General features: G+C 40.5%; 2 protein-coding genes across 2 annotated transcripts in view; both read left to right on the top strand.

Moving 5' to 3' along the window:
* The first annotated feature begins 443 nt into the window (after positions 1-443).
* LOC109480001 (zinc finger protein 91-like) lies at positions 444-6,935 on the top strand. The gene is made up of 3 exons (XM_019782108.1): positions 444-550; positions 1,474-3,435; positions 4,251-6,935. Exons 2-3 carry the CDS (start codon positions 1,476-1,478, stop codon positions 6,542-6,544), a joined length of 4,254 nt encoding a protein of 1,417 aa, XP_019637667.1. The 5' UTR covers positions 444-550; positions 1,474-1,475; the 3' UTR covers positions 6,545-6,935.
* A 1,601-nt stretch (positions 6,936-8,536) lies between these two features.
* The window catches only part of LOC109480106 (actin filament-associated protein 1-like), a 36,992-nt gene continuing 19,365 nt past the window's right edge, over positions 8,537-26,163 (top strand). Inside the window, 8 exon segments of the mRNA XM_019782261.1 lie at positions 8,537-8,871; positions 17,297-17,422; positions 17,902-17,927; positions 20,019-20,114; positions 20,931-21,057; positions 23,423-23,485; positions 23,488-23,546; positions 24,977-25,073. Coding sequence (XP_019637820.1) covers positions 8,856-8,871; positions 17,297-17,422; positions 17,902-17,927; positions 20,019-20,114; positions 20,931-21,057; positions 23,423-23,485; positions 23,488-23,546; positions 24,977-25,073 — 610 coding nt within the window. The 5' untranslated portion in view covers positions 8,537-8,855.

Here is a 26,163-nt window from a genome sequence, read left to right as displayed (position 1 = left end):
AATGATTTTGACAAAAAAATATTAAGTCGAACTACTACTAAGAAAGTCATACTTTAGACGAAACTTTGACCAGTATGCGTTCAATATTGTTTATGATTATTAACGCTGTGTGTTTAATTCAAGTTAATTTCTAACGCTATGTACATTGGGCTATATTCCAACTAGGAGGTTTAACGTTATAGAAAACGAAAATGAAATGTAAATACAAACAATTGACTAAAAAAACAACGGCAAAAAAGTACGTTTCCCTCTAATTTTAGTGGAAATATACCTTTTCATTTGATAAATCTAATAATCAAACATTTGTTTTATCATTTAGTTCAAGAGCAAACATGAAGTGATAAACCAACAGCGCTCGAGAGAACTTTGACACAGTGTGCAGGCAGCCCTGGGTAAGAGAGCCACTCCCTTTGCGTTCAACTTTGACCCCACCCTCTCGTGCCCAAAACAGGATCCGCCATTTTGAGAATTTTTTCTTCGGGAAGTTTCTCCGGAACTTGTGTCTACCAACTTTTACAAGGTTTGAGACTTTCAGGAGCAACATTAATAGGTAAGTCTACGTTGTGACATTAGTTAATATGATACAGAAGGAAGTTTGACTCAAATTTAGGTGAATTTAAGGCCGGCGTTGCTCTGTTCGTTGACTTGTGGGCGCAAAAATCAAGATGGGGGAGGGGGGCGTAGCTTTTGAGGAAGTCATGTGAGATGAGAAGGATATTCTGAGAAAGAAATTCTTCCACAGGCAAGAAATTTTTGCTTTTGGAAGAATTCATTTGCCTCAAAAAGCTAGCTTTTTTCGTAGCAGATATTGCCAAGCAACTTAAGCTATGGCATGCTTGCAAAATTTATAAGGTGTAAACATAATTTTCGTCATTACTCCAGTTACTTATTAACTTACTCCAATTACGTCAGTAAACAGACCAGTTGTATAACGTAGAATGTGGTATGTGTCTAGTTAAGCTGGTGTGTTTACCCTGAAGGACAGTTATACTGGCTATACAGATACAGATAGTACATGTATATCAATCAATCAATCAATCAATCAAATAAGTGTCACTATTGTTCAAACTATTAATTTATAAGCGTTACTATACAGCAAGTTTCAACTGTAATTTCCAACACAAGAAATTTTCGACTGTACAACTCCAGTCTTGTCAAGGAATGAGCAATCCACTGCTTCTGTGACGTCACTCAGATAACACACGTGACTCCGTGAGCAGAGACGGGGGGCGCCACAGACTTTCTGCAACCTATGATCCACTGCTCACGGAGTCACGCGTGTTATCTGCGTGACGTCACGGAAGCGGTGGATTGTTCATTCCTTGACAAAGACTGGAGTTGTACAGTCGAAAATTTGGGTGAGTCCAATTTCTTGTGTTGGAAATTACAGTTGAAAGTTGCTGCATAATGACTTCTACCAACACAGATGAACTTTCAAGATAATATAAGCGTTACTGTTGTGCCTTTCCACAGTGATGGAGACCACCAATGGTAGCAGTGCTGAAGGTGAGAGTCCACAGTACCAGTGCTCACACTGTGACTACCAAACTACCAGGAAGTGTAGCTTGGACAGGCACCAGAAGTCCCACTCTGGAAACAAAACCTTCAGATGCAAACACTGCGACTTTTCCACCAACAGTGAACAGTACTTGGAGGTACATGTGATGAAGCACACTGGAGCTGGTATAAGGTACCTTTGTGAGGAGTGTGGGTTCACCACTGCATCCAAGTCTCAGTTTACAACTCACTGTAGAACTCACGCAGCCTTCAAGTGCGACAAGTGCGATTTCTCGGCATCACAGAAGGGTAACTTAGACAGACATACACAGAGATGTCACAGTGACGCAAGCAAGGCGGCGGTCCTAAAGTGCGACAGTTGTAAGTATCGTACGAAAGTAAAAGACAGTCTTCTCCGGCATGTGAAGCAGCGCCACCCAGAGAAAGACATCAGGAACTGCAGCGTAGTGTGTGACTTCATGGTTCCTCTTGATGCACACATGAAAATGCACACAAATGAAAAACCTTCAGAAAGTAATGGAACAGGTAATGGTCAGGAACAGGAATGCTACTCTAGCCAGCGCAGAAAAAGAAGCATCAGCACTCTAGAAGAGAGTGTTAAGGGTACCGATTCTGATGTATCAAATACCACCAGGAGGTTGTTGCGTAAACGCACTGCAACTGATCACAAGAACGTTTCCGAGTCGCACGCAGAGCTGCGCTGCAAAGACTGCGGTTACGTCGCTACGAACAAGTCCTGTCTCACGCGACACACGAGGACTCACACGGGGGACAGGCCGTTTAAGTGTTCTCTTTGCAACTACGCCACCACACAGAGCTGCCACCTGGACAGACACATGGACTGGCATGCCGGAAAGGTGAAGAAACCCTTCGCGTGCAAGACGTGCAAGTACAGGGCGTACAGCCGTTCTACCCTGGAGGAACACGAAAGAATACATACGGGTGAAAAGCCTTTCAAGTGTGAACAGTGCGACTTCGTAACGGCCCACAAAAAGTGCCTTAGAACTCACATGGCCAAACACACAAAGGGAGATGACCTCCAGTGTGTCCAGTGTAGTTATAAAGCTCCCAGTGGATATGCGCTGTACGTACACGCCATGAAACACACCAAGGATAAACCATGTGTGTGCAGTCTTTGCGGGTATAAGACATCCTCAAAGGGTGATCTGAAGAAACACACTGCTACCTGCAAGAGGACTGACAAAACACCCAAAAACAATGTAGAAAGCACATGCAACAGTCCCTCAGTCAACAATGTGACTTCAGAAATGCAGGAAGAAGTGGCAGGTAGTAGTTTAAGTCTAACTACCAATACAGAACCACAGCAAACACAGGCCAACTTAGGCCAGGACTGTAGTGACAATACAGAAGAACAAGTCAGAAAGGAATTTAAACCTGTAGCAGAAGTATCAATAAGTTCTGATATAGCAGAAAAAATAGTGCCTCTTGACTGTCAGGAAAGTAACAGGGAACAAAAAGAAGCCAGTATAAATGGTCCAGGCAAAGACTTTGACTGTACTGCCATGAAACTCGACCAAGAAACGCTCCCCCCTTGCAAGATGCAAACAAAACCCAGTGAGCTTGTGAGAAATGTAGCTACTGATACCACACTAGATCACAAGAATGCTGTTACAGGTCCAGCCAGTATAGTTGACATCATTGTAGACACAGCAGATTCAAGTCAAGAGCCTATGAAGAATGAACAGATAGTCTGTAGTCTAGAGAAAGATGGAGACAATGGGCTGTCACTGGCACAAGCAGGAGATGAACCAAGTGCAGATCTTGATTCTGTAGAACAAGTTCAGTCAGAAACTTGTCAGAGTTCAAGTGCTGTAGGCAACATGACTGTAGAAGTAGAATCTGATGACACTGGGTCTCAGCAAAGTCAAGTAGTGATAACTACAGCCAAGGGTGTAGGTAGGTGACAGTGACTTATTATATAATTACATGTTACATGATAGAAATTTTAAATTATAAGAAGGGTATACAAAGTAGTACAAAGATTTGTCAGCTTGTGTACTTTTTTCCATTCTGATGTACATGCAGGGCTCGAAATACTGGCATGGGTGCATGTGCACCTTAGTGCACCCAAAATTGGATCTGTGCATCCAATTATTTTCAGTGGGTGCACTGGTGCACCCAGATATTTTTGTAGGTATTTTTTACATATCAAATGCGTAATAGTATACGGGATATTTTTGGCATCTAAGTATCAGAAATATAATATAAAATCTTTCTTGTAGTATACGTACTTGTTTAAGATTTTGAAGTCAGATGCCATTTCCAATTCAAGCTGAGAAGAGAAGCGGTAAGATCTCTAATTAGGTTTTGTTTCATGGTGCACCCAAAAAAATTTTTGTGCACCCAATTTTTTAGGTTGGGTGCACCAGTGACCAGTGCAGCTATTCCCAAATTTCGAGCCCTTACAGACATGTATATGGCATTTTTGTAACCTTTCTAATGTGTTACATGCATGCATCTCTGAAATCAAACATAGCTATAACAGTGTTAGCTAGGCTATACATTGTTAGGAAATTCTTGTATACAGTCATGTTTCCAATGTTTCTTTTCTGTAGCTTGGTTACTAGACCTATAATAGCTCCCAAGTCCTACATCCTATTTGCAGAGCGGATGTAGGACTCGGGAGCTATAATAGGTCTAGTAACCAGGTTATCTTTTCTGATGTCAGATAATGTTTTGTTTTCCTAATGCTGCATTGCATCATTTCACAGGAAATGGACAACCTGTGGAGACCGAGATGTTCAAATTCCAGTGCACCACCTGCATGTACAAGACCAGCCACCAGAAGGCCTGGGACCTCCACCTGCATCAGGTGCACCCCTCGGGCGACACCTACAGCTGTAGCACCTGCGACTTCTCCACGAGTAGTGATGTCGCTCTCCTCGAGCACAGAATGCAACACCACTCTTCTTCCACTGCCTTTTCCTGCAACCACTGCAAGTACAAAACTAAGCAGAAGGTTCAGCTGGAAAGACACATGCGTCGACATAGCAAGGAGAGACCGTTAAAATGCGATCAGTGCGATTTTGCTACTGCGAACGAGCAGTCCTTCAAACAGCACACAGCGGCACACGGCAACGAGAAACCGTTCGCGTGCCCGGAGTGCGATTTTAAGGCCAAGTATAAACCGCAGCTGGCGCGCCACATGATGACACATGCAGACAAGTTGGGGAATGTCGATCATCTTCTAGGTGTGAAGGTGTTCTTGTGTGAGGAGTGCGGCTTCTGTGCTTTCAACAGCACTTCCTTCAAGAGACACGTGAGGTCGCACACGGGAGAGAGACCCTTCAAGTGCGAGCAGTGCGACTTCTCCACCGCCCAGAAGGGCCACCTGAAACGCCACATGAGCTGGCACAACGGCACGCTGAAAAAGAGACACGCGTGCACCCTGTGTTCTTATAAGACGGAAAGCCGCACGTGCCTAACCACTCACATGAACATTCACACTGGCGTAAAACCCTTCAAATGCCACCTGTGTGACTTTGCGTCCGCTCACAAACGAAGCTTAGAGCAGCACCTCGCCCGCCACAAAGGGATCAAACGTTTCACCTGCGACATCTGCGGATTTCAGACCGCAGAAAGCTCCCAAATGACCCTCCACAAGAGAAAACATCTACCCAACAAACAACTGCAGTGTGATCAGTGTAAATACTCGACAGTTTGGCCGAGCAACTTCAAGACCCACATGTTGAAGCACAAGGGTGTGCAGAAGCACAGGTGTCACCTGTGCAACTTTAAGTCAACCGACAAGACTGCGCTCGCTGCCCATCGCGAGACAGCTCACAAGGATAAACCGTACAAGTGCACTTTCTGTGACTTTGCCACCGGCTACAAGAAAAGCCTGAGCCTGCACCTGATGACACACACAGGCGAGAAACCTTACGCTTGTGACATGTGTGAGTACAGGTCCTTACTAAAGTGCAGTATGGACGAACACAAGAGGAGGCACGTTGGAGACAAACCCTTCGCTTGTGACCTCTGTCCATACAAGTCTGTCAAAAAGAGTGCCCTGACCAGGCATATGAAGAAACACACCGGCGAGCGGCCCTACCAGTGCGACCAGTGTGGTTTCAGGGCCTCGCAAAAGGAGACCATCAACCGCCACTTGGAGCGGCACATCCGGGAGAAAGTCTTCCAGTGTTGCAAGTGCGGGCTCAAGACGGGAACGGCTGGCAAGTTGAAGAAGCACCAAGAGATATGTCAACAGTATGTCCAGGTGCCGGTAGGGCGGGTACACGTGCCATTGTTCAACCCAGACGATGTGCTACAGCAAGCAATGGCACAGGCCTCTCCAGAGCTAGAGCCTACCCAGGACAGCATACAGGTTAGCACAGTACAAACTGAGGATATACTGCATACGTCAGTGCTCAATCTTAGCACACAGACGGAAGAAACAATTTCACAGTCTACAAAACTAGGCATAACAGCCATCATTCCCGATGCAAACATGGAGACAACAAGAAGTGGAAGCCCAGAAACAAATGTTGTGCCAACCAGTGAGAGTCAAAAGCAGTTCAACCTATCTGTTGGTAGGACTGTGGAAGTAACCAATGAAATCCCAAGTTCTAGTGTGGTAACAAGCAGTGAAATAGACAGTACAGGTGTGGTACCAACCAATGGCAGTGTTGGAACATGTGAGGAAACAGGTGTGGAAGGGACCAATGAAATCACCAGTACAACTGTGGACACAGCCAATGAGATGGCTAGCACAGGTGTGGAGCTAACCAATGGCAGTGCAGGATCAGATGTGGAACTGACCAATGGCAGTACAGGAACAAGTGAAGGACTGATCACCACCATTTCAATTCCAAACGCGATACAGCTGACCGGACAAGACGGAGAGATCATTCTTATCGAACCGGGAGTGTTCGAGAACGGCGGATTCCTCGGAACAAGTGGAATGCAGATTCGCGTAACTCCGGAACAAATCCTACAACTTCTAGAACGGAACACCCTCCAGGACAGCGGACAGTCAGAAACAGAGACAAAAGAAACTCAATCATGATACAAAGTCACAGAAATATTCCCACACCACAGAGTGTTTAAAAGCTATTTTGTTGGTTTGTTTTGTTGTTTTTGTTGATTCTAGACATGTAGCTTTCACAAAACAGCACCTGCTCACTTACAAACTTCAGTAAAATAGTAGCTCTCATTTGCATAGCTATTGAAACCACTATGGTATTTACCTGTAACATTGAGAATCAAAACAGTGATGATACAAAATCACAGAAATATTTCCACACCGCATAACATTTAAAAGGTACGTGTATGTTGTTGGTTTGTTTTATTTGTTGATTCTAGGTACGTAGCTTACGCGAAACACCACCTGCTCACTTACAAACTTAAGAAAAACAGTACCTCTCATTTTCATAGCCATTAAAACCACTATGGCATTTATCTAGCCTCCTTCGCAGTCTTGTTGGGCGTCGGCGTTATTTTTTCTCTGAGTGCAGTGACGCGAGTAATATGTGGCCGCGAGGGACGATTTGCTGCCGAGGGAGTTTTTGCCACGGAGAGAAGGTTTCGCGCTCTCTCCGTGGCAAAAACTCCCTCGGCAGCAAATCGTCCCTCGCGGCGGCATATTACTCGAGTCGCTCAGAGAAAAAAATAACGCAGACGCCCAACAAGACTGCGAAGGAGGCTAGCATTTATCTGCAACATATTGAGAATCAAAACTAATCAAGTTGAGTCTGTAAAGTTTTATACTGCAAGGAAAAAATTGGCAAAATGCTGCAGATATAATGATTAAGAAATATTGTAAAGCAAGACGAAGGAAGCCTTGTATTCATATTCATACATAACTGTTCTTTTAATTGTAAATCAGGTATTTTTTGTACTCTCTAAAAGTCTAATAAGATTGTTGTTAGTAACAAAACCAAACATTGAACAGTTGCTACAACCAGTGCAACTGTATCTGTGTGACTGAAAAGATACAAACATATAAGTTATATGAAAGTAGACTGCCTTGTACATGTTTTGTGTTGAAAATGCATACAAATCAGTATCAAAGAGTGTTGAAGACAACGTGATGCAGGTGTGATAAAGCCATTCCTTTTTTTTTTATTAAAAAGATACAAAATGTTTTTCAGGATTACATTTGTGATGATTTTTTTTAGTTAGTTTTAACGTATAGTGAAAGCTCAGCTCAATCTCTTGGCTGAAGTTTTGTGTAGAATCGGTTGGGAATCTCTCGTTTTAGACAGGCAAGTCATATTTTATCATGTACTAAAAACTTTATGATAATTCAGATTTGGCTCAGAATTTAGATGTATTGAATTGATGACTGCATTTCAAACATTGAAAAGAACAACGCTAGTTAATGAGCATACTTTATGAAGACGGTATACAAATTTTGATATGTTGTGATGCTCAGGCCACACAAATTTCTTGGGTCTCGAGAGTATGTGTGTTTGTGTGTGTGTATGTGTGTGTGTGCTTATGTGTGTCAACCTCAAGGCCGCCAGTCCTTTAATGCAACCTCATAAGAAAAAGGAACTTTACCAAAGTAGCCTTGATGCCAGACTTTTCTGAGGGCCATACACAGCAGGCCAGCCCTCACCTAGACCCTGTGATGCTCAGGGTCTTATCATTGTATATAAACTGAGGTTTTCCATGGTTAAATTTCCTTGGGGACATGTTGGCCCTGTAGCCTAGAAACTAATCTGTATGTAGCCCTGGCAACAGCCTGGCACCCAGGCTACAATGTAGATCAGGTTTACATGTGGCTAGACGAGGAGCTTGTATCACCAGAAGCTCCTTTGGCTAGATTACAGAGGTAAGTTGTTGTCTCCACATTCCTTTCCTTACACTCAATAGCTATGAAAGTAAACACAATCTGATGAGAAGCAACATTCAGTACACAAATGAAGGTTCCTTTGGTAACACTAACTAGTAAACACTAACAGGTAGGCAAGGTGAAAGCTAAGATCTCCTGCACTTCGCCTGATGGTCGCTAGATGTCAGCCGTGCACGGTCAGACATCCCCACGGGACCGTTTGGTACCAGCGGCCCGACGGGTTTCCGCCGCCCCGTCAGGAGTGCCTTTTGTCCCGCCCGACCTTTGGACGATCCGCGCCGTGATCCCGACGCGTTACTTCCGGTCGAGGCATTCTGAGAAGGCCGTCAGCATGTTCTAATGCAAATGTAGCCGCTCCGACTCTTTCTCTGGCATCGCAGGAAGTTTCAAGAAGACCGGGAACCGAGCCAAAGGAAAGTTCAAGACCCGGAAAGTTTGGAGGTGGAGTGGGAAGTCGGGAGGCATGTTCAGCCGGGGCGTTGTTGTCTGAAGATCGCGAGAACAGAAACCTTTTCCAGAAATGGACAAACTGCAAGGTGGGTTGAGCAAATGTTTATTTTCCCGTGTGGTGCGATTCGGGGCTGTTTTAGATCTACGGAGAGAATGTTTGCCGGGCTGTTATTTTACGGGTGAACTGACGGGAAACGGAGACGGGCTAGGGCCGGGCTGTCCCCGGGACAAAGAGAAATGATAAACGGGGCATGCTGTGTAAGCGAACCGCCCCTCTTATCGCCACGCACCGATAAACATTTACTTCGTTCCCCCCACAGTAACTTTATACCTCCTCTTTTATCATTAACAGATGTACGTGTAAAAAGTTTCTAAAGTGAATTCCTATATCCTAACTTGTTTTAAGTGCTACCTGCTGTATCCAGGTGTTTTGAGAATGCCTGTCCCTAAGGCCACGCCTTCTTATGACGTATTTCAAGGCTGTTTTATAACCCAAGATAAGAGACTTCACAAATCCAAACCCCTCATTTCCGCTTGTTCAGTGTTGATATGTTTGAAGTATGTTGGCTGGTGATTTTTAACTTCTATTTTGTAGGAAGTTGTATGGCACAGTATTAGTTAAAAGAGCTTGGCAATGATGCTGATGCACGAAATGTTATTGTTTTTATCAAAATTCAAATTCAACCTGTCAAAAGTGATGGATTACAAAATTTTATTTGATATATTTTCATATATGATATTGCCTATGGAGAGAAAAGAAAATTGAAATTGCTGTCTCCAGAAGTGATGATGCAAAAAGACTCAGAAACTTTTTTTAACATGATGTTTATTCAGATATTAATATTTATCCATTCATCTTGTTTCACACAAAAATAAAATAATTTTCATTGTCTCGATCATGTCAGGATCAGATAAAACCAATGAGATCTGCACACAAATTAATCTAAATCAAGAGAACATAATATATTTTTTATTCAATAGCAAACAGCCAAGGACAATGTTTCCATGTAACTACAATTAATTGCTTTATAATGTTTTGGTGCATCGTACAAATGGAATACGTAAGTGGCCCACTTTCTAGCATTCAAGGCTGTGAGATCACTCATACACTCCAATTATTTGTTGCCTTTTTTGGATAATGGTCTGTAAAGCCAGTCTCTAGGGATTTGATATAGACCTGAATCACCTGAGACCTTAAATGCACATACAGGGCTCGAAATTCATTTTTGGGAATAGGTGCACTGGTGCTAGCCTCTACCAGGCACCGCGGATCGCTGGGAAAATAATAGAAATTGGGACCCGTGGGTCGCAAATTGGAGCTTCTATGGCCCGAGATCTTCTCTGGTATACTATCCCTTTATTTCGGCCAATTTCTACTATTTTTCCAGCAATCCGCAGTGCCTGGTAGAGGCTACACTGGTGCACCCAACCTGAAAAATTAGGTGTACAAATTTTTTTTGGGGTGCTCCATATAAAACAAAACCTATATATATTACAGATCTTACTGCTCCTCTTCTAAGCTAAAATCTGAAATGGGAGCTAACTTCAAAATTTTAAACAAGTACTTCAACAAGGATTTTATTATTTTTCTGACACTTTTCACGCCAAGAAAATCCTGTATACTATTATACATTTAATATGTACAAAAATATCTACAAAATGTTTGGGTGCACTGGTGCACCTACAGAAAAAAATTGGGTGCACAGCTCCAAATTTGGGTGCACTAAGGTACACATGCACCCAGTATTTCAAGCCCTGACATATTTACATGGCTGACACTTATAAAGACTCATATAGAAGGCAAAATCATTTCTGGGATTATGATAGTCATATCCAACCTAGAAGCTTTTCTAGAGTTTGTAAAAGTTAATGAGCTTCAGGTGCATTGATTGTCACCCTCCATATCTTTTGAACTTTTAAAAAATATGTTGGATGTGGCTTATCCTTGTAATCTATTCTATCCACTATGCTACTCTGTATTCATATACATGTAATGTCATCAGTATGCATGTAGCCCCATGGGCATGAACATGCAATAAAGATTGACTATTATAATCTTTTGTTTGGCAAAATTGCTTCCACTCCTAGTCCTATTATGAGGCTACTCGAGAAAAAAAAATACAAATTTGGAGGTTATGATATTAGGGTCACTCTCAGCACTGGAAAAAGTGGAAAATACATGTATATACTACATTTTTTAACTTCAATATAAAATGCAATAAACATACATCAAGTGTACATACATGGTTTCTAAGAGGTAGTTTTTACATGTATATATGACGTAAAGATGAGGTATACTTTTAGAGGAGATACAGCAGTGCGGTATACATAATTTATTATGGTTTTACGTAATGACACATATCAGTATGACCTATGGACCTACACTTTAATAAAACATCTCTTACACTTACTTAGTTAAAGCTAGCAGATCTAGGGATATTTTCAAGGTTAGCTTTGTATTTTTTCCACCCCCTGTAAAAGCATTATTTCAGCAGCACCCCCCCCCCTTCTGCTCAAAAATGACTTGATCCTCCTCCCTTTAATGGATAAATGGAACACCCCTAATCTATACCCACCTAGCAGAACTATCATGAACCATCCCCAGGTGTGGTACAACCTGTAATTCACTTTGTATAGTCTGCTGTCCAAACCTATTTTGGTTGCGTAGACCTAGTTACAGCAAGGACATGATGTACATGTATAATGTCCTGGGTAGAGTCTCTTTATTTGTGGAGAAAAGACACTCATGATGCCACACCAATTTAATTTCTTGGTTAACGGATTCGCCCGCTTCATTTTTTTCTGATTTGCAAATAAAAATAAAAATTCAGAATCAACTGCAAAATGCTCATATTTTGCCCTGAACAGATGGAGACAGTCCTTATTCCTAGTTGTTACAGTTATTCCATCTTTTAATGCAATGGTATCAATAAAAGTTCAAAATTCATTGTTTAAATTTTGAACCAGCCTGGTGTGTTGACTTCATGGCTCCTATCGTACCATTTTGGGCCATAATAGGATGCCTAGGCCTGTTCTTCTTCTTATTTTTTTTTTTTGGCCTGCCCGCACCATTATTTCTCCAGAAAGATCTGTTAACCAAGAAATTAAATTGGTGTGGCCTAAGCTAAAATAGCATAGTTCTCTCCAGGCTGTTTGAGCGTAGGGGCCCCCTATGCTGTGATTTTGACCCCCTACGCTGTGATTTAGCCCCCTACACTGTGTTTCAACCAGTGTAGGGGTGGTTTTTGGGGGCAGAAACCATTAATCTTTAAAAAAATGAAAATATAACTTAAGAATGAAGCTATAACAGAGGGAAAACAAAATCTGTCCCCCAATAAACAATAAATAGTGTCTTAAGTGGTTAATATGAGTTACAAAATTTTGGGGGGAGAATATCAGGCCCATGTTTTGGGGACTCGGTGCGTGACTCGCGCCGCAGAAAGTTGCCCTTCTATACCTGACCTCTACGCTGTGAAAAAATCCTGGTGAGAACCCTGAATAGTAATTGTGTTACTACAGACTATCTAATGTCAGTTAGTCAGGTAGCAAAGACAAGCCAAGAAGATAAGTACATGTACATATGGTGCTAATAGTGTCATCACAATTGTGTATTTATTCAGCTGATCCCTTGGAATAACAGGGAGGTCCCAGTTGTTATTCTAGCAGAAACATCCATGCCCTCAGGCTGTCATGTATAATGGTTCATCCCCTAGTTCACTGAATGCACAGAAAAGAGTGGGGCCGACGGATTACAAAGGATCTGCCAAATTTGTAATCTAGATAATATTGAAGATGAATGCCATTTTGTAGTTGACTGCACATTAGGCCACACCAATATAATTTCTTGGTTAACGGATTTTTCTAAAAAAATAATGGAGCGGGCGGGCGAAAAAACCCCCCCAAAAAAACAGGTCTATTATGCCAATTTATGGCCCAAAATGGTACGATAGGAGCTATGAAGTCAACACACCAGGCTGGTTCAAAATTTAAACAATGACAGAATTTTGTACTTTTATTGATACCACTGCATTGAAAGATGGAATATCTCACAGTAACAACTAGGATGAAAAGGACTGTTTTCAACTGTTCAGGGCAAAATATGAGCATTTTGCAGTTGATTCTAAATTTTTGATTTTTAAATTGCAAATCAGAAAAAAATGAAGCGAGCGAATCCGTTAACCAAGAAATTAAATTGGTGTGGCCTAATAAAAGAAAATGTGTAAATGACCTGAGGCTGTAGTCACTATTATATCATACCCGGGCCGCGATAACGTTCGATAACGGGTTCCGGACCGGGCCATACTTTACGGTACGGCCCGGTCCGGAACCTGTTATCGAACGCTTCCATGGCTTCCATCAAACGATTCGAACGCGTTTTGCCCTAACCGCGTGTGCCCCTTTCGAAAATTCGAATACAGAATCCGGATGTTGGAATTGATGTTGTTGCATTTTAGGGTTTAGTGGCACCAACTTTTGGCTCATCTTGCATTGAAAGGCGTGCTTTCTTGGGTTACAGGGTATGACATAAATAAAATACAACACGGTGTATTCCGCATCGCCGTTGGGCCAATACCTCGGGCGATACAGAATACCCCGTGTTGTATTCTATATTTACTATATGTCCTATTGTTGCTGCAGTATTTGCTGTACAAATACCTTTGTACCTTTGATTTCATCAGAACCATTACGGAACACAAGGGTCATTACAATGCAAACATTGTTATTAGGGTTCAGCATTGGTATCCCCTTTGATAAAGTCTAAACAACCCTTAGGACTTCATTAAACACTGGCATTTACAAACTGAACATGTACATTTGATTGTGTGCAGTTCTTCTAGGCTGGTTACAAAACCTATTATAGCTCCCGAGTCCTACATCCAGTCTCAGCTGTAGGACTCGGGAGCTACAATAGGTTTGGTAACCAGGCTACAGTTCTTCTTCCTCCTCTTTTATTATCTGTGCACAATTCTTCTTCCCACTCTTTTATTGTCTAACCTACATGTACCTATTGTCTAACCTACATGTATAATACTATAATAACAGTCTCCTCCAAGATTCCTTTTGCAAAACATTAATTACTGTAAAGATACATTAAGTAACCTTACAGGTAACCCCAAGGCTCTTTTGTTTACTTTGACTTTATCAACATTGTAATACAAATTTTGGTGCACCCTTATTTTAGGTACCAAACTTTAACCTGTTTTGCAGAGCCCATTATATATTATATATATGGGTTGCATATACAGTACTATCTCTATAGGCCCCTGTTTTTGTACAATTTGGGGGTATTTCTCATGCAACACATTGCACTGCGGTATCAAAATGCAACAAATGCAGAAGTAACTACGCCACCGCAAGGCAAAAAAAAGTCAATCCAGCAGGACAATAGTCCGGTTGCCAAACCCCCGATTTTTTGAGAACCTTGCAATGCGGTCCATACAAAGTTTTTTTGTTGTTTCTATATCTCTGAGATGTGCTCTTTCAGAATCTGAATGATGCCACTCTGTCATCCTTGGGCAATTCCCAAAATATGCAAATTAGGGCAGCCATTACTGAAAATCCAATTTTCGTCAATATCTCAGTAACTACTCATGGAATCAGAATAATTTTGGTGTCTATCCCATGTTTTGAGGGATAACGAATGAAATTAAGCCATTTCAGTACAGATCAAACCAGTATTTTGTACTGAATATGCAAATTAGGGCCGCGCAATATGCAAATTAGGGCAGCCATTACTGAAAATCCAATTTTCGTCAATATCTCAGTAACTACTCATGGAATCAGAATAATTTTGGTGTCTATCCCCATGTTTTAACGAATGAAATTAAGCCATTTCAGTACAGATCAAACCAGTTTTTTGTCCTGAATATGCAAATTAAAGCCGCACAATTGAGGCGGTCATACTAAAAGTGTGCTTTTCGCCAATATCGCAGTAACACAGCTTTTAGTCTCTAAACAATCCGACTAAACTATTCCAGTATTAATCACACCAATATTTTCTGCAAAATATGCATTATTGATAATATCAGTAAAGGGGGCACCTGGCTGCCAGCAAGGCTCACATATCGGGAGGGGTCTAATTCCGACCCATGTTCTATGCAAACGCACATGCCTTGGTATTATTAAGTTTTATTAAGTTTATCTGACCCAAAACCTGTTCAATATTGGAAGACAATTCTAAGTTCACTAGTCTAGATGGCAGAAGTCTTGTAGCATGAAACACCGCTTGCGTATCATTGTAGACACCGGCTGTTGGTTACATGTAGCTCTGGCTCTTATATCTGTGTTGGGTATGGAGTCCTGCCGTCTGATACTTAAGATCTTCCTCACTAATTTGCTATCAGAAGCATCCAGTGATTCCAGTCTCTTTTCTTGGCTTATTTCCACATTGTAGGTTTCAAAGCCAAGCTGGTTGAAGGCTGCTGAGGCCTTTCCAACAGTCTAGCTCATTGTCCTTAGTTGGTGGAGGTGAGGTGAAGTTCTCCGCCACTTTCAATTTGTTCTTGTCAATGGTCACACTTCTAAGAGGAGCATGTGTCCCTATCAGCATGTTAATTGCTTTTGGCCCTGATGCTAGCGCTGAGCCCAATGCTGCCTGCAGACGGACTATGTTGGTCACTAGGGGTTGGAGATCTCGGGTGTTTTCCGCTATGTCGCAGTGTCGTCTGCAAAGTCAAGGTCGGCAAACTTTGTCTCTGGAACCCCCTTTTCTCCTGTTGCTTCCCAAGTACCCAATCGATAGCCACGGGAAAGAGCATCTGTGACAGGACACAACCTTGGAGGACCCATCTTCAAACCATCCGCTGAGCTGTATCCTTCACCCGTCTATACACAACACTTTGAGTTTCGGTATATCTGTTTAACTGCATAGATAAGTTTACTTGGCAGTCCATAACTGTAGTCATGATATTCCATAAAGAGGGACTTTGGATGCTATCAAACGCCTTGCAGAAGTTAATGAAGCTGGAAAGGAGGCTAGGCCTGGTTGCAAAGCTGGCCATGTGGACATCCATCTCACAACACAGTCACCCTCGGCTTTCAGCATCTCTGAAGTGATGCCATTCATGCCTGGTGACTTGTTATCATGAAGGGTCCTGACTTCAGCTTCGGAGATGTCCTCGATCTCAAGAGGTAATGAGTGTAGGTGTTCATCAAAGACTAATGCTACTGAGGTAGGGCTTGAGCGGTTTAAGACTTCTTTAAAAGTATTTTGCCCACCTGGCAAGCTTGTCCTCCTCCTAAGACAGTGGTAGGGTCCCATCCTTCGCCTTAATTAGGACTGTGCACTTTTGAGCGGCCGCCGGTTATCTTTTTGGAAATCTGTTAAGCTTTGGTCCCAATTGGAAAAAAGGTCCCTGGTGGGTAGTTCCCTGGCTGTTTTTGACACTTTCATGCGTGACCCCTACGTGGCCTCCGTGGGACACCCCGCGGCTAAAGAAGACTCAAGAAGAATTCAACTCTGACTTAAATTCTACACGGGCCCCGCTGACAATTCAGGAAATTTAGCGCTTTATTCTGCCTGTACGCTGGTAAGGCACAGGCGTGGGCTTATGAAGGGTCTAATATTTTTTTGAACAGATTGTATCATTTTTTAACATTCCTATCTGTTCAGAGGCACACTGGCACCCATGCTATATACTGGTTACTTTTTGCATAATTTGCATTAAATGTTGGTGTGATCAATACTGGGATTGTTTAGCCTTCAAAACATGTGTATAGTAAGTGTATTGTATCAATATTATTTTGATATCATGAGATTTATTGAGATATTGACGTAAACCAGATTTTCAGTAATGGCGGCCTAAATTTGCAAATTAAGCATGACATATCTACTTGATCTCCACTGAAATGGCCTAACCTCAATCGTTATCCCAAAAAACATGGGGACAGACACCAAAGATATTATAATATTGATGAAAATCGGATTTTCAGTAATGGCCGCCCTAATTTGCATATTGCGCTGCCAAAATTTGCATATTTAGCTAAAAATATTGGTTCTATCTTTACTGAAATGGCTTAATTTCATTCATTATCCCTCAAAACATGGGGATAGACACCAAAATTATTCTGATACCATAAGTTACTGAGATATTGACGAAAATTGGATTTTCAGTAATGGCCGTCTTGATTTGCATATTGCGCGGCCCTAATTTGCATATTCAGCACAAAATACTGGTTTGATCTTTCTGAAATGGCTTAATTTCATTCGTTATCCCTCAAAACATGGGGATAGACACCAAAATTATTCTGATTCCATGAGTAGTTACTGAGATATTGACGAAAACTGGATTTTCAGTAATGGCCACCTTAATTTGCATATTGTGCGAATTGCCCAAGGATGACAGAGTGGCATCATTCAGATTCTGAAAGAGCACACCTCAGAGATATAAAAACAACAAAAAAACTTTGTATGGACCGCATTGCACGCTTATCGGTCTCTGCCACCAGACTAAAGGGTTAAGTTTAAATATGAGGTTGGATAAAAAACATTTTCTTTTTTTTCCTTCCCAGCCTTGGAGGAGCTTCTGCCAGGGATCCAGGAGTATCTTTGTCATCAGCTGTCAGGGGAGAAGTTGTCCAGACCGGCGGCCAATCAGAGACTGGAGTTCATCAAGTTACTGGACAAGTACAAAGCAGGTCAGAGGTGAAAGGTCACTTGCTGACCTTTCTGTGAAGTTGGTTTCCACTTCAATTTGAATGTCCACTCTTAGAGATTTTGAATATCAAATTTAGTACCCATTGCTTCCAAAAGAATGTTTTTAATCATTATAACCTAGCCAAAGTATAAAAAAGAATGTAGTTCAGATTGAAAGAATTATCAACCAAATTATTAGGACTTTAATTTTAAAGTTTAAATGTTCATCAAACCATTGGATATTCAGCTTCACCAAAAAAAGTTTGGATTTTAGTTGTTAAAAACACTGTCATCCCCTCTTTGCTATCTATCTTGTCATAGGATGATCGTAATCAATTGTGAAGATCATACTCATCCATGCATCAATGTCAGTGGCTTTGTGTTTGACTTGATGTTGACTATCTGCTTCCTTCAGCTGCAGAAACTGTTGTGGAGACTTGAGACTTTCTGATGACAATCGTTGTTTTTGTTCCATCCACAGATATCAAAAGGGTCCCGTCAATAGAAGTGAGTAGAGTTGGTTTTCTTCTTTATTTACAATGTTGGGGTAGCAAAAGTTAGTTTGTATAATAATACAATAAGAATGACCCTTTATCGAAATATTGTACAGATTCTTGGAGAAGAAGAAAAGAAGTTGTAAGAAATGTTTTATTCAAGTACTGGAAATTCATTCCAGTTTGCAATGCCCATTTACTGCAACATGAAAAAAAGTAGTTTGCAATATTATTGAGTTCATGATTGAAACATACATGTAGAAGTAGCACAATTAGAATGGAAATACTGACAGTATCTTTTCCTCAAGGTCATCAGGTTGTGTTGGAGAAATGTCTTCAAAAACTTTAAACCTAAAAATAGTACAAATATTTCAAAATGTACCATTATCTAATATATGAAATAAGGTCACATTCGACAAGCATTATTAAATCAGTCTGATCAAAATGAGGAAGAAAAAGGCTTGTAAAAAAAGGGGGTGGAATGGGAAAAAGTCCAAGTTTCCAACCATTAACTGACTGACTTCCTCGTACTTTGTACTTGTACTTGACTTTGACCCTGAAAAGTCATGTTGGCTTTCATGAGTTGGCAGACAAATGTTGGCAAAAACCTGAAGCTGTGTAAGGAAAAAATCAGTCAGCCAAATCTGCTGTCTGATTTCTTGTCTTTGTATTAATGGCAGAGACTTGAAAGCTGGCCAGATAACTGCTTCATCAACAATTTAATAACAGATACACTTGACTTGTATGCAAAACTTTAAATCCATTATTCTCCGCCATTAAAAAAACAAGTTCTCTACCAGACTAACTATTCTTGCTATACCAAATGTATATAGAAGACGTATTTGCCAGGGGAGTTTGGCCGCCTTGGGGTTTGACTGGCCGCACAGAGGGAAAGAAACAACCTACTGCGGCCAGACTCCCCTGGTCAATTTTATTCTCCTTTTTGCCGAATTTCACAATCCATATCCCCATAGAAAGGCCTGGTGGAGGCTAAAAAAACAACTGTTACAACACTCAGCCAAATGTGTTACTAGTACCTGATACCTCTTTGTATCAAAAGTAGCTTGTCTGGCTGTTCAGTGGAACTTACGCACTAGTGCTTCATCAACAAAATACTTGTTCCAACTTACAGGTGCTTGTATTGGAGGGAACACTGGCCTGTGTTTACCATACATGTAGTTGGGATTGAAGCTTCCTCAAATTTCTTTGTAGGATCTGAGTCATGCAGAGTTCTTTGTTGACTTTAGCCTACAGCTTTTGTTCTGTTGTATGTGAGGACTGTACCGTGCTCTGACAGAAGTGTTTCACTTTCACTTTGAATATTTTGTCACATTTTATGAAACATTATTAGGCCGCAGCAATTTAATTTCTTGGTTAACGGATTCGCCCGCTTCATTTTTTTTTTTATTTGCAAATAAAAATGAAAATTGTCAACTGCAAAATGCTCATATTTTGCCCTGAACAGTTGAAAACAGTCCTTTTCATCCTAGTTGTTAAAGTTATTCCATCTTTCAATGCAATGGTATCATTAAAAGTTCAAAATTCATTGTTTAAATTTTGAACCAGCCTGGTGTGTTGACTTCATGGCTCCTATTGTACCATTTTGGGCCATAATTAATAGGATGCCTAGGCCTGTTTTAATTTATTTTATTTTCGCCCACTGGCTCCATTATTTTTCTAGAAAAATCCGTTAACCAAGAAATTAAATTGGTGTGGCCTTAAACTGCAGGGCACGAAATACCACCTGCATAATGATATGAATTACCAAGTATTACTATATATAGTACATGACTGTATAACTATAAACTAGAAATAATTACAATGGTTTATGAATGGTTTTTAGTGTGATCCATACTAAAATAATGTCCTAAATGCCTACAGCCTAAACTTTTTTTCTGGTGCAGGTGATTTCAGGTACTAGTAATATGCAGAAAATTTCAAGCCCTGAATTGAATTGATCTTAATTCTATATCAATAATCTCTTAAACAACTATATTTTCTACTTCTTACTTTGTCTTGTTCTCTTGTTCTCCATGATTTTTTTAGATAATCTAATAGTTTGTTTAATCAACTTTCAATCTTTCTTCCACTCAACTGTACCCAGGCAGATGAAGATGAAATGTATGAAGACACTCTTGTTCCAGAGAAACCCCAAAGTAGTTTCCTACACAATGGAAATGGATCGTCCTTAGTGGAGGATGTAAGATTTTGTGGAGTTTTGCACTTCTCAAAACTAACATTCAAGCATGGCTGCTAACATTGTGATATTTTCTCAATGCTGCTGCATACATGCCAGCTGCTATCTGTAACAGTTGTATATAGTTCCTTACAGTTCTATTTCAGGTGATATATAAATTACACATTGACAACTGTCATTCTAACAGTCTTCTTTTGCTGCTAATGTTTTAGCCTGGTGTCAAAATTTTTGGAGGAATTTTGTCCAGTAACCCCACCCTTGTAGAATTATAACTCTCACAGTTCAAAATTGAAGCTCAAACTAAAGCCACACCAATTTAATTTCTTGGTTAACAGATTTTTGTAGAAAAAAATGGAGCGTGCGAGCGAGAAAAAAAAAAGAAAATAAAAACAGGCCTAGGCATCCTGTTATGGCCCAAAATGGTACGAGCCATGAAGTCAACATACCAGGCTGGTTCAAAATGAATTTTGAACTTTTAATGATACCACTGCATTGAAAGATGGAATAACTATTATTATAATAACAACTAGGATGAAAAGGACTGTTTTCAACTGTTCAGGGCAAAATATGAATTTTGCAGTTATTTATTTTTTTTTGGACAAATCAGAAAAAAAATGAAGTGGGCGAATCCGTTAACCAAGAAATTAAATTGATGTGGCCTAATCTTGCTAATATAAGAGTTGATAACAGGTTTCTAAGGGAAGACATATTGTGTCCTAGTATCAATTCTTATATTGTAACACAATGAAACCTATTATACTAACAGTTACAGTTCCTAACATAACAGGTTCCATAACTTTTTTGTACTTTTATAACCAGGTAAATGGGGATGAATATTATGAAGACACCCTCCCATCATCTTCCAATGGTTCAGCCCGACCAGACAGTTTTATTGAGAGGCAGAAGATTCCACTTCCTCCCATTCCCGGACAGGGGGGTGAGCAGGGTGAGTAAGAACATGTGCAAGAGAAGCAAAATTTTGTATTTTTTTTTTGGTTCAGCAAAATTCAGGAAGAACTGGAGGAACTTGTAATAACAACAGGAACTAAACAATGGAGGAAGTTTTGTATGTCTGTGAAAAGGGAAGTGTTATGCAGATGTAAAAGCTATTAATAACATCTGTGTCCATAATATCACCAGGGTCCATAATATCGCCACCTTGAGAAAAAGTGTGCAATAAAAACAATATTTTTACTGCAACATACCCTAGATATGTACATTTGATGTGTGAAGGAGTGCATACCAAAAGTATGTTGCAGTAAAAATATCTTTAAGCACACTTTTTCTCAAGGTGGCGATATTATGGACCCTGGTGATATTATGGACACAGATGTTACATTGTAGTTTCATTTGACACACTCTATATTCCTTTTTTTAAATAAATGCTACACCAGCAAAGAGTTTGACTTCTCCCCCTGGCCAGTAACTCTTGAAAATTATAGAACTTGAATCCATGGTTTTAAATTTATAGCCTTTTATTATAAAAGACTCTGTTTTTTTTTATTTTTTATCTTAGATATGCAAAACTGATAGACAGATATTGTTATATACCATATCATACATAGTATACATATATCCATTGATTATTCTGCTGCCGGCTTCCCTGTCTCGGGTGGGCAGCAGTAGGCTAGACTGGAGGCCATGTCTGGACCATGTGACCCTGTCCAGTGGGTCAATGTTGGACAGTCCACACATTCTAATGTAATTTTGGATGCAAATTAGGAAATGTCCAGTTTATTTGCTGCCCGTGCATGTATTGTTCTGTAGCAGTCAGATCCATAAGAAAACTACCTGCCTCCTTGCTGAGACACACCCATAGATCTTTTGTTAAGGGACATTCCTTCCCACAAGCAACTTCCTGTGTTCATTCAAATACCTGGAACCTTTTCTTCATGTTTATTTAAAGCCTGAAGTGTAATCTCAGGGATCAGTTCTGAGGATTTAACTCATCATTCATCGCTTCAGGCAAAATGTGCCTGTAACCGGTTTTGTGCAGTCAACCAAGAAGAGCCTGGTCATAATCCCAGGCCTTGAAATACTGGGGGCAGTCCATAAGGCCACACCAATTTAATTTGTTGCTTCTCGGATTCCCCGTCCACTTTTTTCTGATTTGCAAAATTTTTTTTTTTTTTAGGTTCTAAATCAACTGCAAAATGCTCAATGATAGACATAATTTGGCCCCATGTTGCACAAAGTCCCTTTCTTCCTAGTTGTTAAAGTTTTTCAATGTAACAATGCAGCCTTGTTTCATTGAAAGTTCAAAATCTTAGATTGGTTTGATTATAAACCAGCCTGCTATGTTGACTTCATGGCTCAAATCATAACATTTCCGGCTATCATGGGGTGCCTTGGCCTGTTTTTATTTTTTTTATTTTTTTGCTGTGGCTGCATATTTTTTCTGAAAAAATCCGAGAAACAACATATTAAATTGGTGTGGCCTAATGTTCTAACATAGGGTTACTGTTGTCAGAATTTAGGCGGAATAAATAAGGGTGTAAATACCACCTGCATATATTGTATGCAGATTGGTGCAGGTAAAATCAGAGCTGTGCTGGTATGTCTGATGTCTACCTGCACCTAGTATTTACCTTTGGGTCTATGGAAATACATGTAACTGAAACTCGAACTTGCAATATTCCAGAATAAATTTGTACCTAAATTTGTAAATTTACTTGATGCAAGCAAGGATTTATGATCTCCTTGGTCTTGGGACAAAAATTTAAACATTAATCATTGAATACCTGCACCAATTGCCTCAAGCGAGACAGGTTATAGAAAAAAGTTCATGCTTTGTTTTTTGTAACTTAAGCATATATTATTCAGTGGAAGTAATTGGGCCACACACACTATCACATTCTCAGGCTTGCACTATTTTTAGACTTAATTGTTCACCTGTATGCTGAATGCATGCCACCTAGCAGGAGCAGATGGAACTGCATGGTAACTTTTAAAAAGTACCAAAAAAAAAACAGTTACTCAAGCAACAGTTACTGATTTTGGAAATGGTCATACGTTTTAGTGTCACTGGTTCAAAATTTAAACAATAAATTGTTAACTTTTAATGATACCACTGCATTTGAAAGATGGAATAAACAGTTACTGTAACAACTAGGAAGAAAAGGACTGTTTTCAACTGTTCAGGGCAAAATATGAGCATTTTGCAGTGGATTCTGAATTTTTATTTTTTATTTTTTGCAAATCAGAATAAAATGAAGCGGGTGAATCCATTAACCAAGAAATTAAATTGGTGTGGCCTACATGCAGTAATGTTAATTTGGGTCTAATGTGTCCTTTTCCTGTATCCCCATCAGATGAGGAGGAGTATGAGTGCCCGGTGTCCCCGGACGGTCCCCCCCTCCCCCCACGGTTCCCCCCACCCCTGCTCCCACCGTGGCCCTCCCCCCGCGGCCACTCCGCCCCCCTCCCCACCCCTCAGCTAGAGCAGGAGGATTATGAGGACATGTACGAGGAGCCTGTCAGTCATCAGGCTAATGAAGGTGGGTATTTTATGGACTTTTCTCTCAGCTACAAAATGTATGATGTTATATAACTTATAATCAAGAATTTTGCAATCGTCTTAATTTTTAAAAACATGAATGTGCCCTTGGCTTACTAATATCAGTACTTTTTTGTTGAATATGAGATTGAATTGTTCACAATGTATGTTGAACTACAAATATATTCTTTTAAGCTAATACTGTCATTTTCAAATTCTTTCAACAATAAACTTTTCCCCTGTTTAGAGTTTTAGTTCCATTTAAGGCCACACCAATTTATTTTCTTGGTTAACGGATTTTTCTAGAAAAATAATGGAGCGGGCGAAAAGGACTGTTTTCAACTGTTCAGGGCAAAATATGAGCATTTTGCAGTTGATTCTAAATTTTTATTTTTATTTGCAAATCAGAAAAAAATGAAGCGGCGAATCCGTTAACCAAGAAATTAAATTGGTGTGGCCTAAGTGATATTTACATCTTCCCTCCTATCTGTCCATTCTACTTTGAATTCCCACAATGCCTTGCAACAGCCACAAGTTCAGAGGTCACCTTGCCAACTGTTGATGATGATGATGATGAGATGTATGAAGAACTCCCCGTTACTCCCCGTGAGTTTTCTGACTTCCACACTGTAACATGTGGTAATGTTTAAGCAGCTTACTTAACATAAAGAGTAACACGCATGCGTAGCGTCAGACGAGTAACAAGAGCCACTATCCAGACAGAGAGTCTGAGTGGGTGACTAGAGAATAAACCAAGCCGATTCAAGTATTCCAGCTTGGAGTCACGTTATTGGATTACTACCAAGAGGTAGGGGCACGACAACAGAGTCTTAGAGAAAAGACAAAAGTCGTCGCACACACTCTCAACTTTCTCATCCTGCTTCTAAAAACGTCTTTGGAATTTTGTTCTTTTTCTAAAATATACTCAGGTAGCGAAACACTTTCCAGAAATCATATTCACCAATTTCACACTTCCCATAATGCCACTTATCACACTTCCTTTAAAGATCACGGATATGACGTATGACCAACCCGCTTCCCCCATGTAGTATTTCCAAAAAGTTCTATCGACAAACTGGTCAACTGTTACAGTTACTAGTATATTCTTTTGAATTATTTTTCTAGTATAAAGCGCATGCCATAATTGGATTTTTGTTGGAATTAGAGAAAATGACGTACCTTCTATCGCTCTACCTTCTACCGAAGACTCTCCTACTCGCACGGTCGCCTTACGTATATCATATGATAATCCCCTTCTTACGTCATATCCCATCCATATCCGTGATCTTTACTAGGCATTATGGGAAGTGAGAAATTGGTGAATAGACTTTGGGAAATATGTAAATAATCTTTAATTTCCTTTTTAGAGACAGAACAGGCGCCTGAAGAAATAAGTGAGGACACCTATGACGTCCCTGACGTTGCCCCTCCTGCATTGGGGAGAATGTCTGTTATGTCAACTCCAGGTAGACTGGGCATTGGCGTTTTGCAGTGCTTCATACTCAGGGTTCTAGCTAGCGCAAAGTAGCGTAGGGTCCCCCTACGCTATTAATAATGATAATTTTGACTCCCTACACTAAATTTTCACCCCCTATGCTACAATTTTCAATTTCTGTAATTTCTAAATTACAAATTTCTGTAATTTTCAATACAGCATAGGGGCATTTTGACTGCATTTCTTTGTTCAAGAATGCCAGATCAAAATGTGAAAAATTAGCAATCAAGGATACATTGTACATACCTTAGAAATAACATTTTTCCCCCTTTGGGTATCCTTCAAATGGCCTCATTTTTTGGCTCAAATTTTTAAAAGCTCCGCACCGCGAAGAGGAGCACATCCCCCCTTCTGCCCCATCCCGCGGCCCCTCTTGGTTGCTTTGCGGCCAGTGCCACTACGCTAAAATTAAATCCTAGCTAGAACCCTAATACTGCTTGGGCTTTCCAATGCGCAACTGCCAACATTGAGTCCAGCACAATCCATTTCAGCGCCAGCGCCAATTTTTTCCTTGCTTGAGCAAACTGTATAAATATTCCAGATGTGCTTTCAAGAGCTAATGACCTAATATGCTACTTATATTTACAGAGAGATTTACACTAACACTGCTGCTGCTGCTGCTGCTGATTCCTGCAGACAAAATGCAGTGTTTAATTAGGATATTGAACTCCATTCGGAGTATTCTTTTACCCAACTCTCTCAACTGCTACACACAAGTTTCGATGCCTACGTACCATACATACATCTTTCACAGAGCTTCTGACTGCAGCATGCAAAATACCTGGTTGCCTAGTTGCCCCGGGCCACCAAATTTTATGGGGCAACCTATTTTTGAACCTAGATAGCTCAGTGTGCTACCTGAATTTTAAGAATGCCCCGCCCCCAAAATCATGCCCACTTGGCTTGCACCACTGTATCCGGCAGATGCTTTTTAATTTTAATGGCTATTACTAGTATTAATGGCTATTAATACTAGTAAAGTTTCTAAATTACTAGTATCAGTTAACTAAAGGCTGTTAGAAATATTGTCAAAGGCTTAATGTATGTAAAATTAAACTTAA

The sequence above is a fragment of the Branchiostoma belcheri genome, unplaced genomic scaffold (assembly GCF_001625305.1).
Source record: "Branchiostoma belcheri isolate BF01 breed outbred unplaced genomic scaffold, Haploidv18h27 scaffold5, whole genome shotgun sequence".
Taxonomy (NCBI): Eukaryota; Metazoa; Chordata; class Leptocardii; order Amphioxiformes; family Branchiostomatidae; genus Branchiostoma; species Branchiostoma belcheri.
Note: the sequence above shows the minus strand (reverse complement) of the source record. Positions and strands in the feature narration are given on the sequence as shown.

Bases quoted from the DNA above. Each gene is read 5' to 3' on its own strand.
- LOC109480001 (XM_019782108.1), top strand. From the start codon at position 1,476: ATGGAGACCACCAATGGTAGCAGTGCTGAAGGTGAGAGTCCACAGTAC. The intron at 3,436-4,250 runs GTAGGTGACAGT...ATCATTTCACAG, and splicing joins AACTACAGCCAAGGGTGTAG to GAAATGGACAACCTGTGGAG.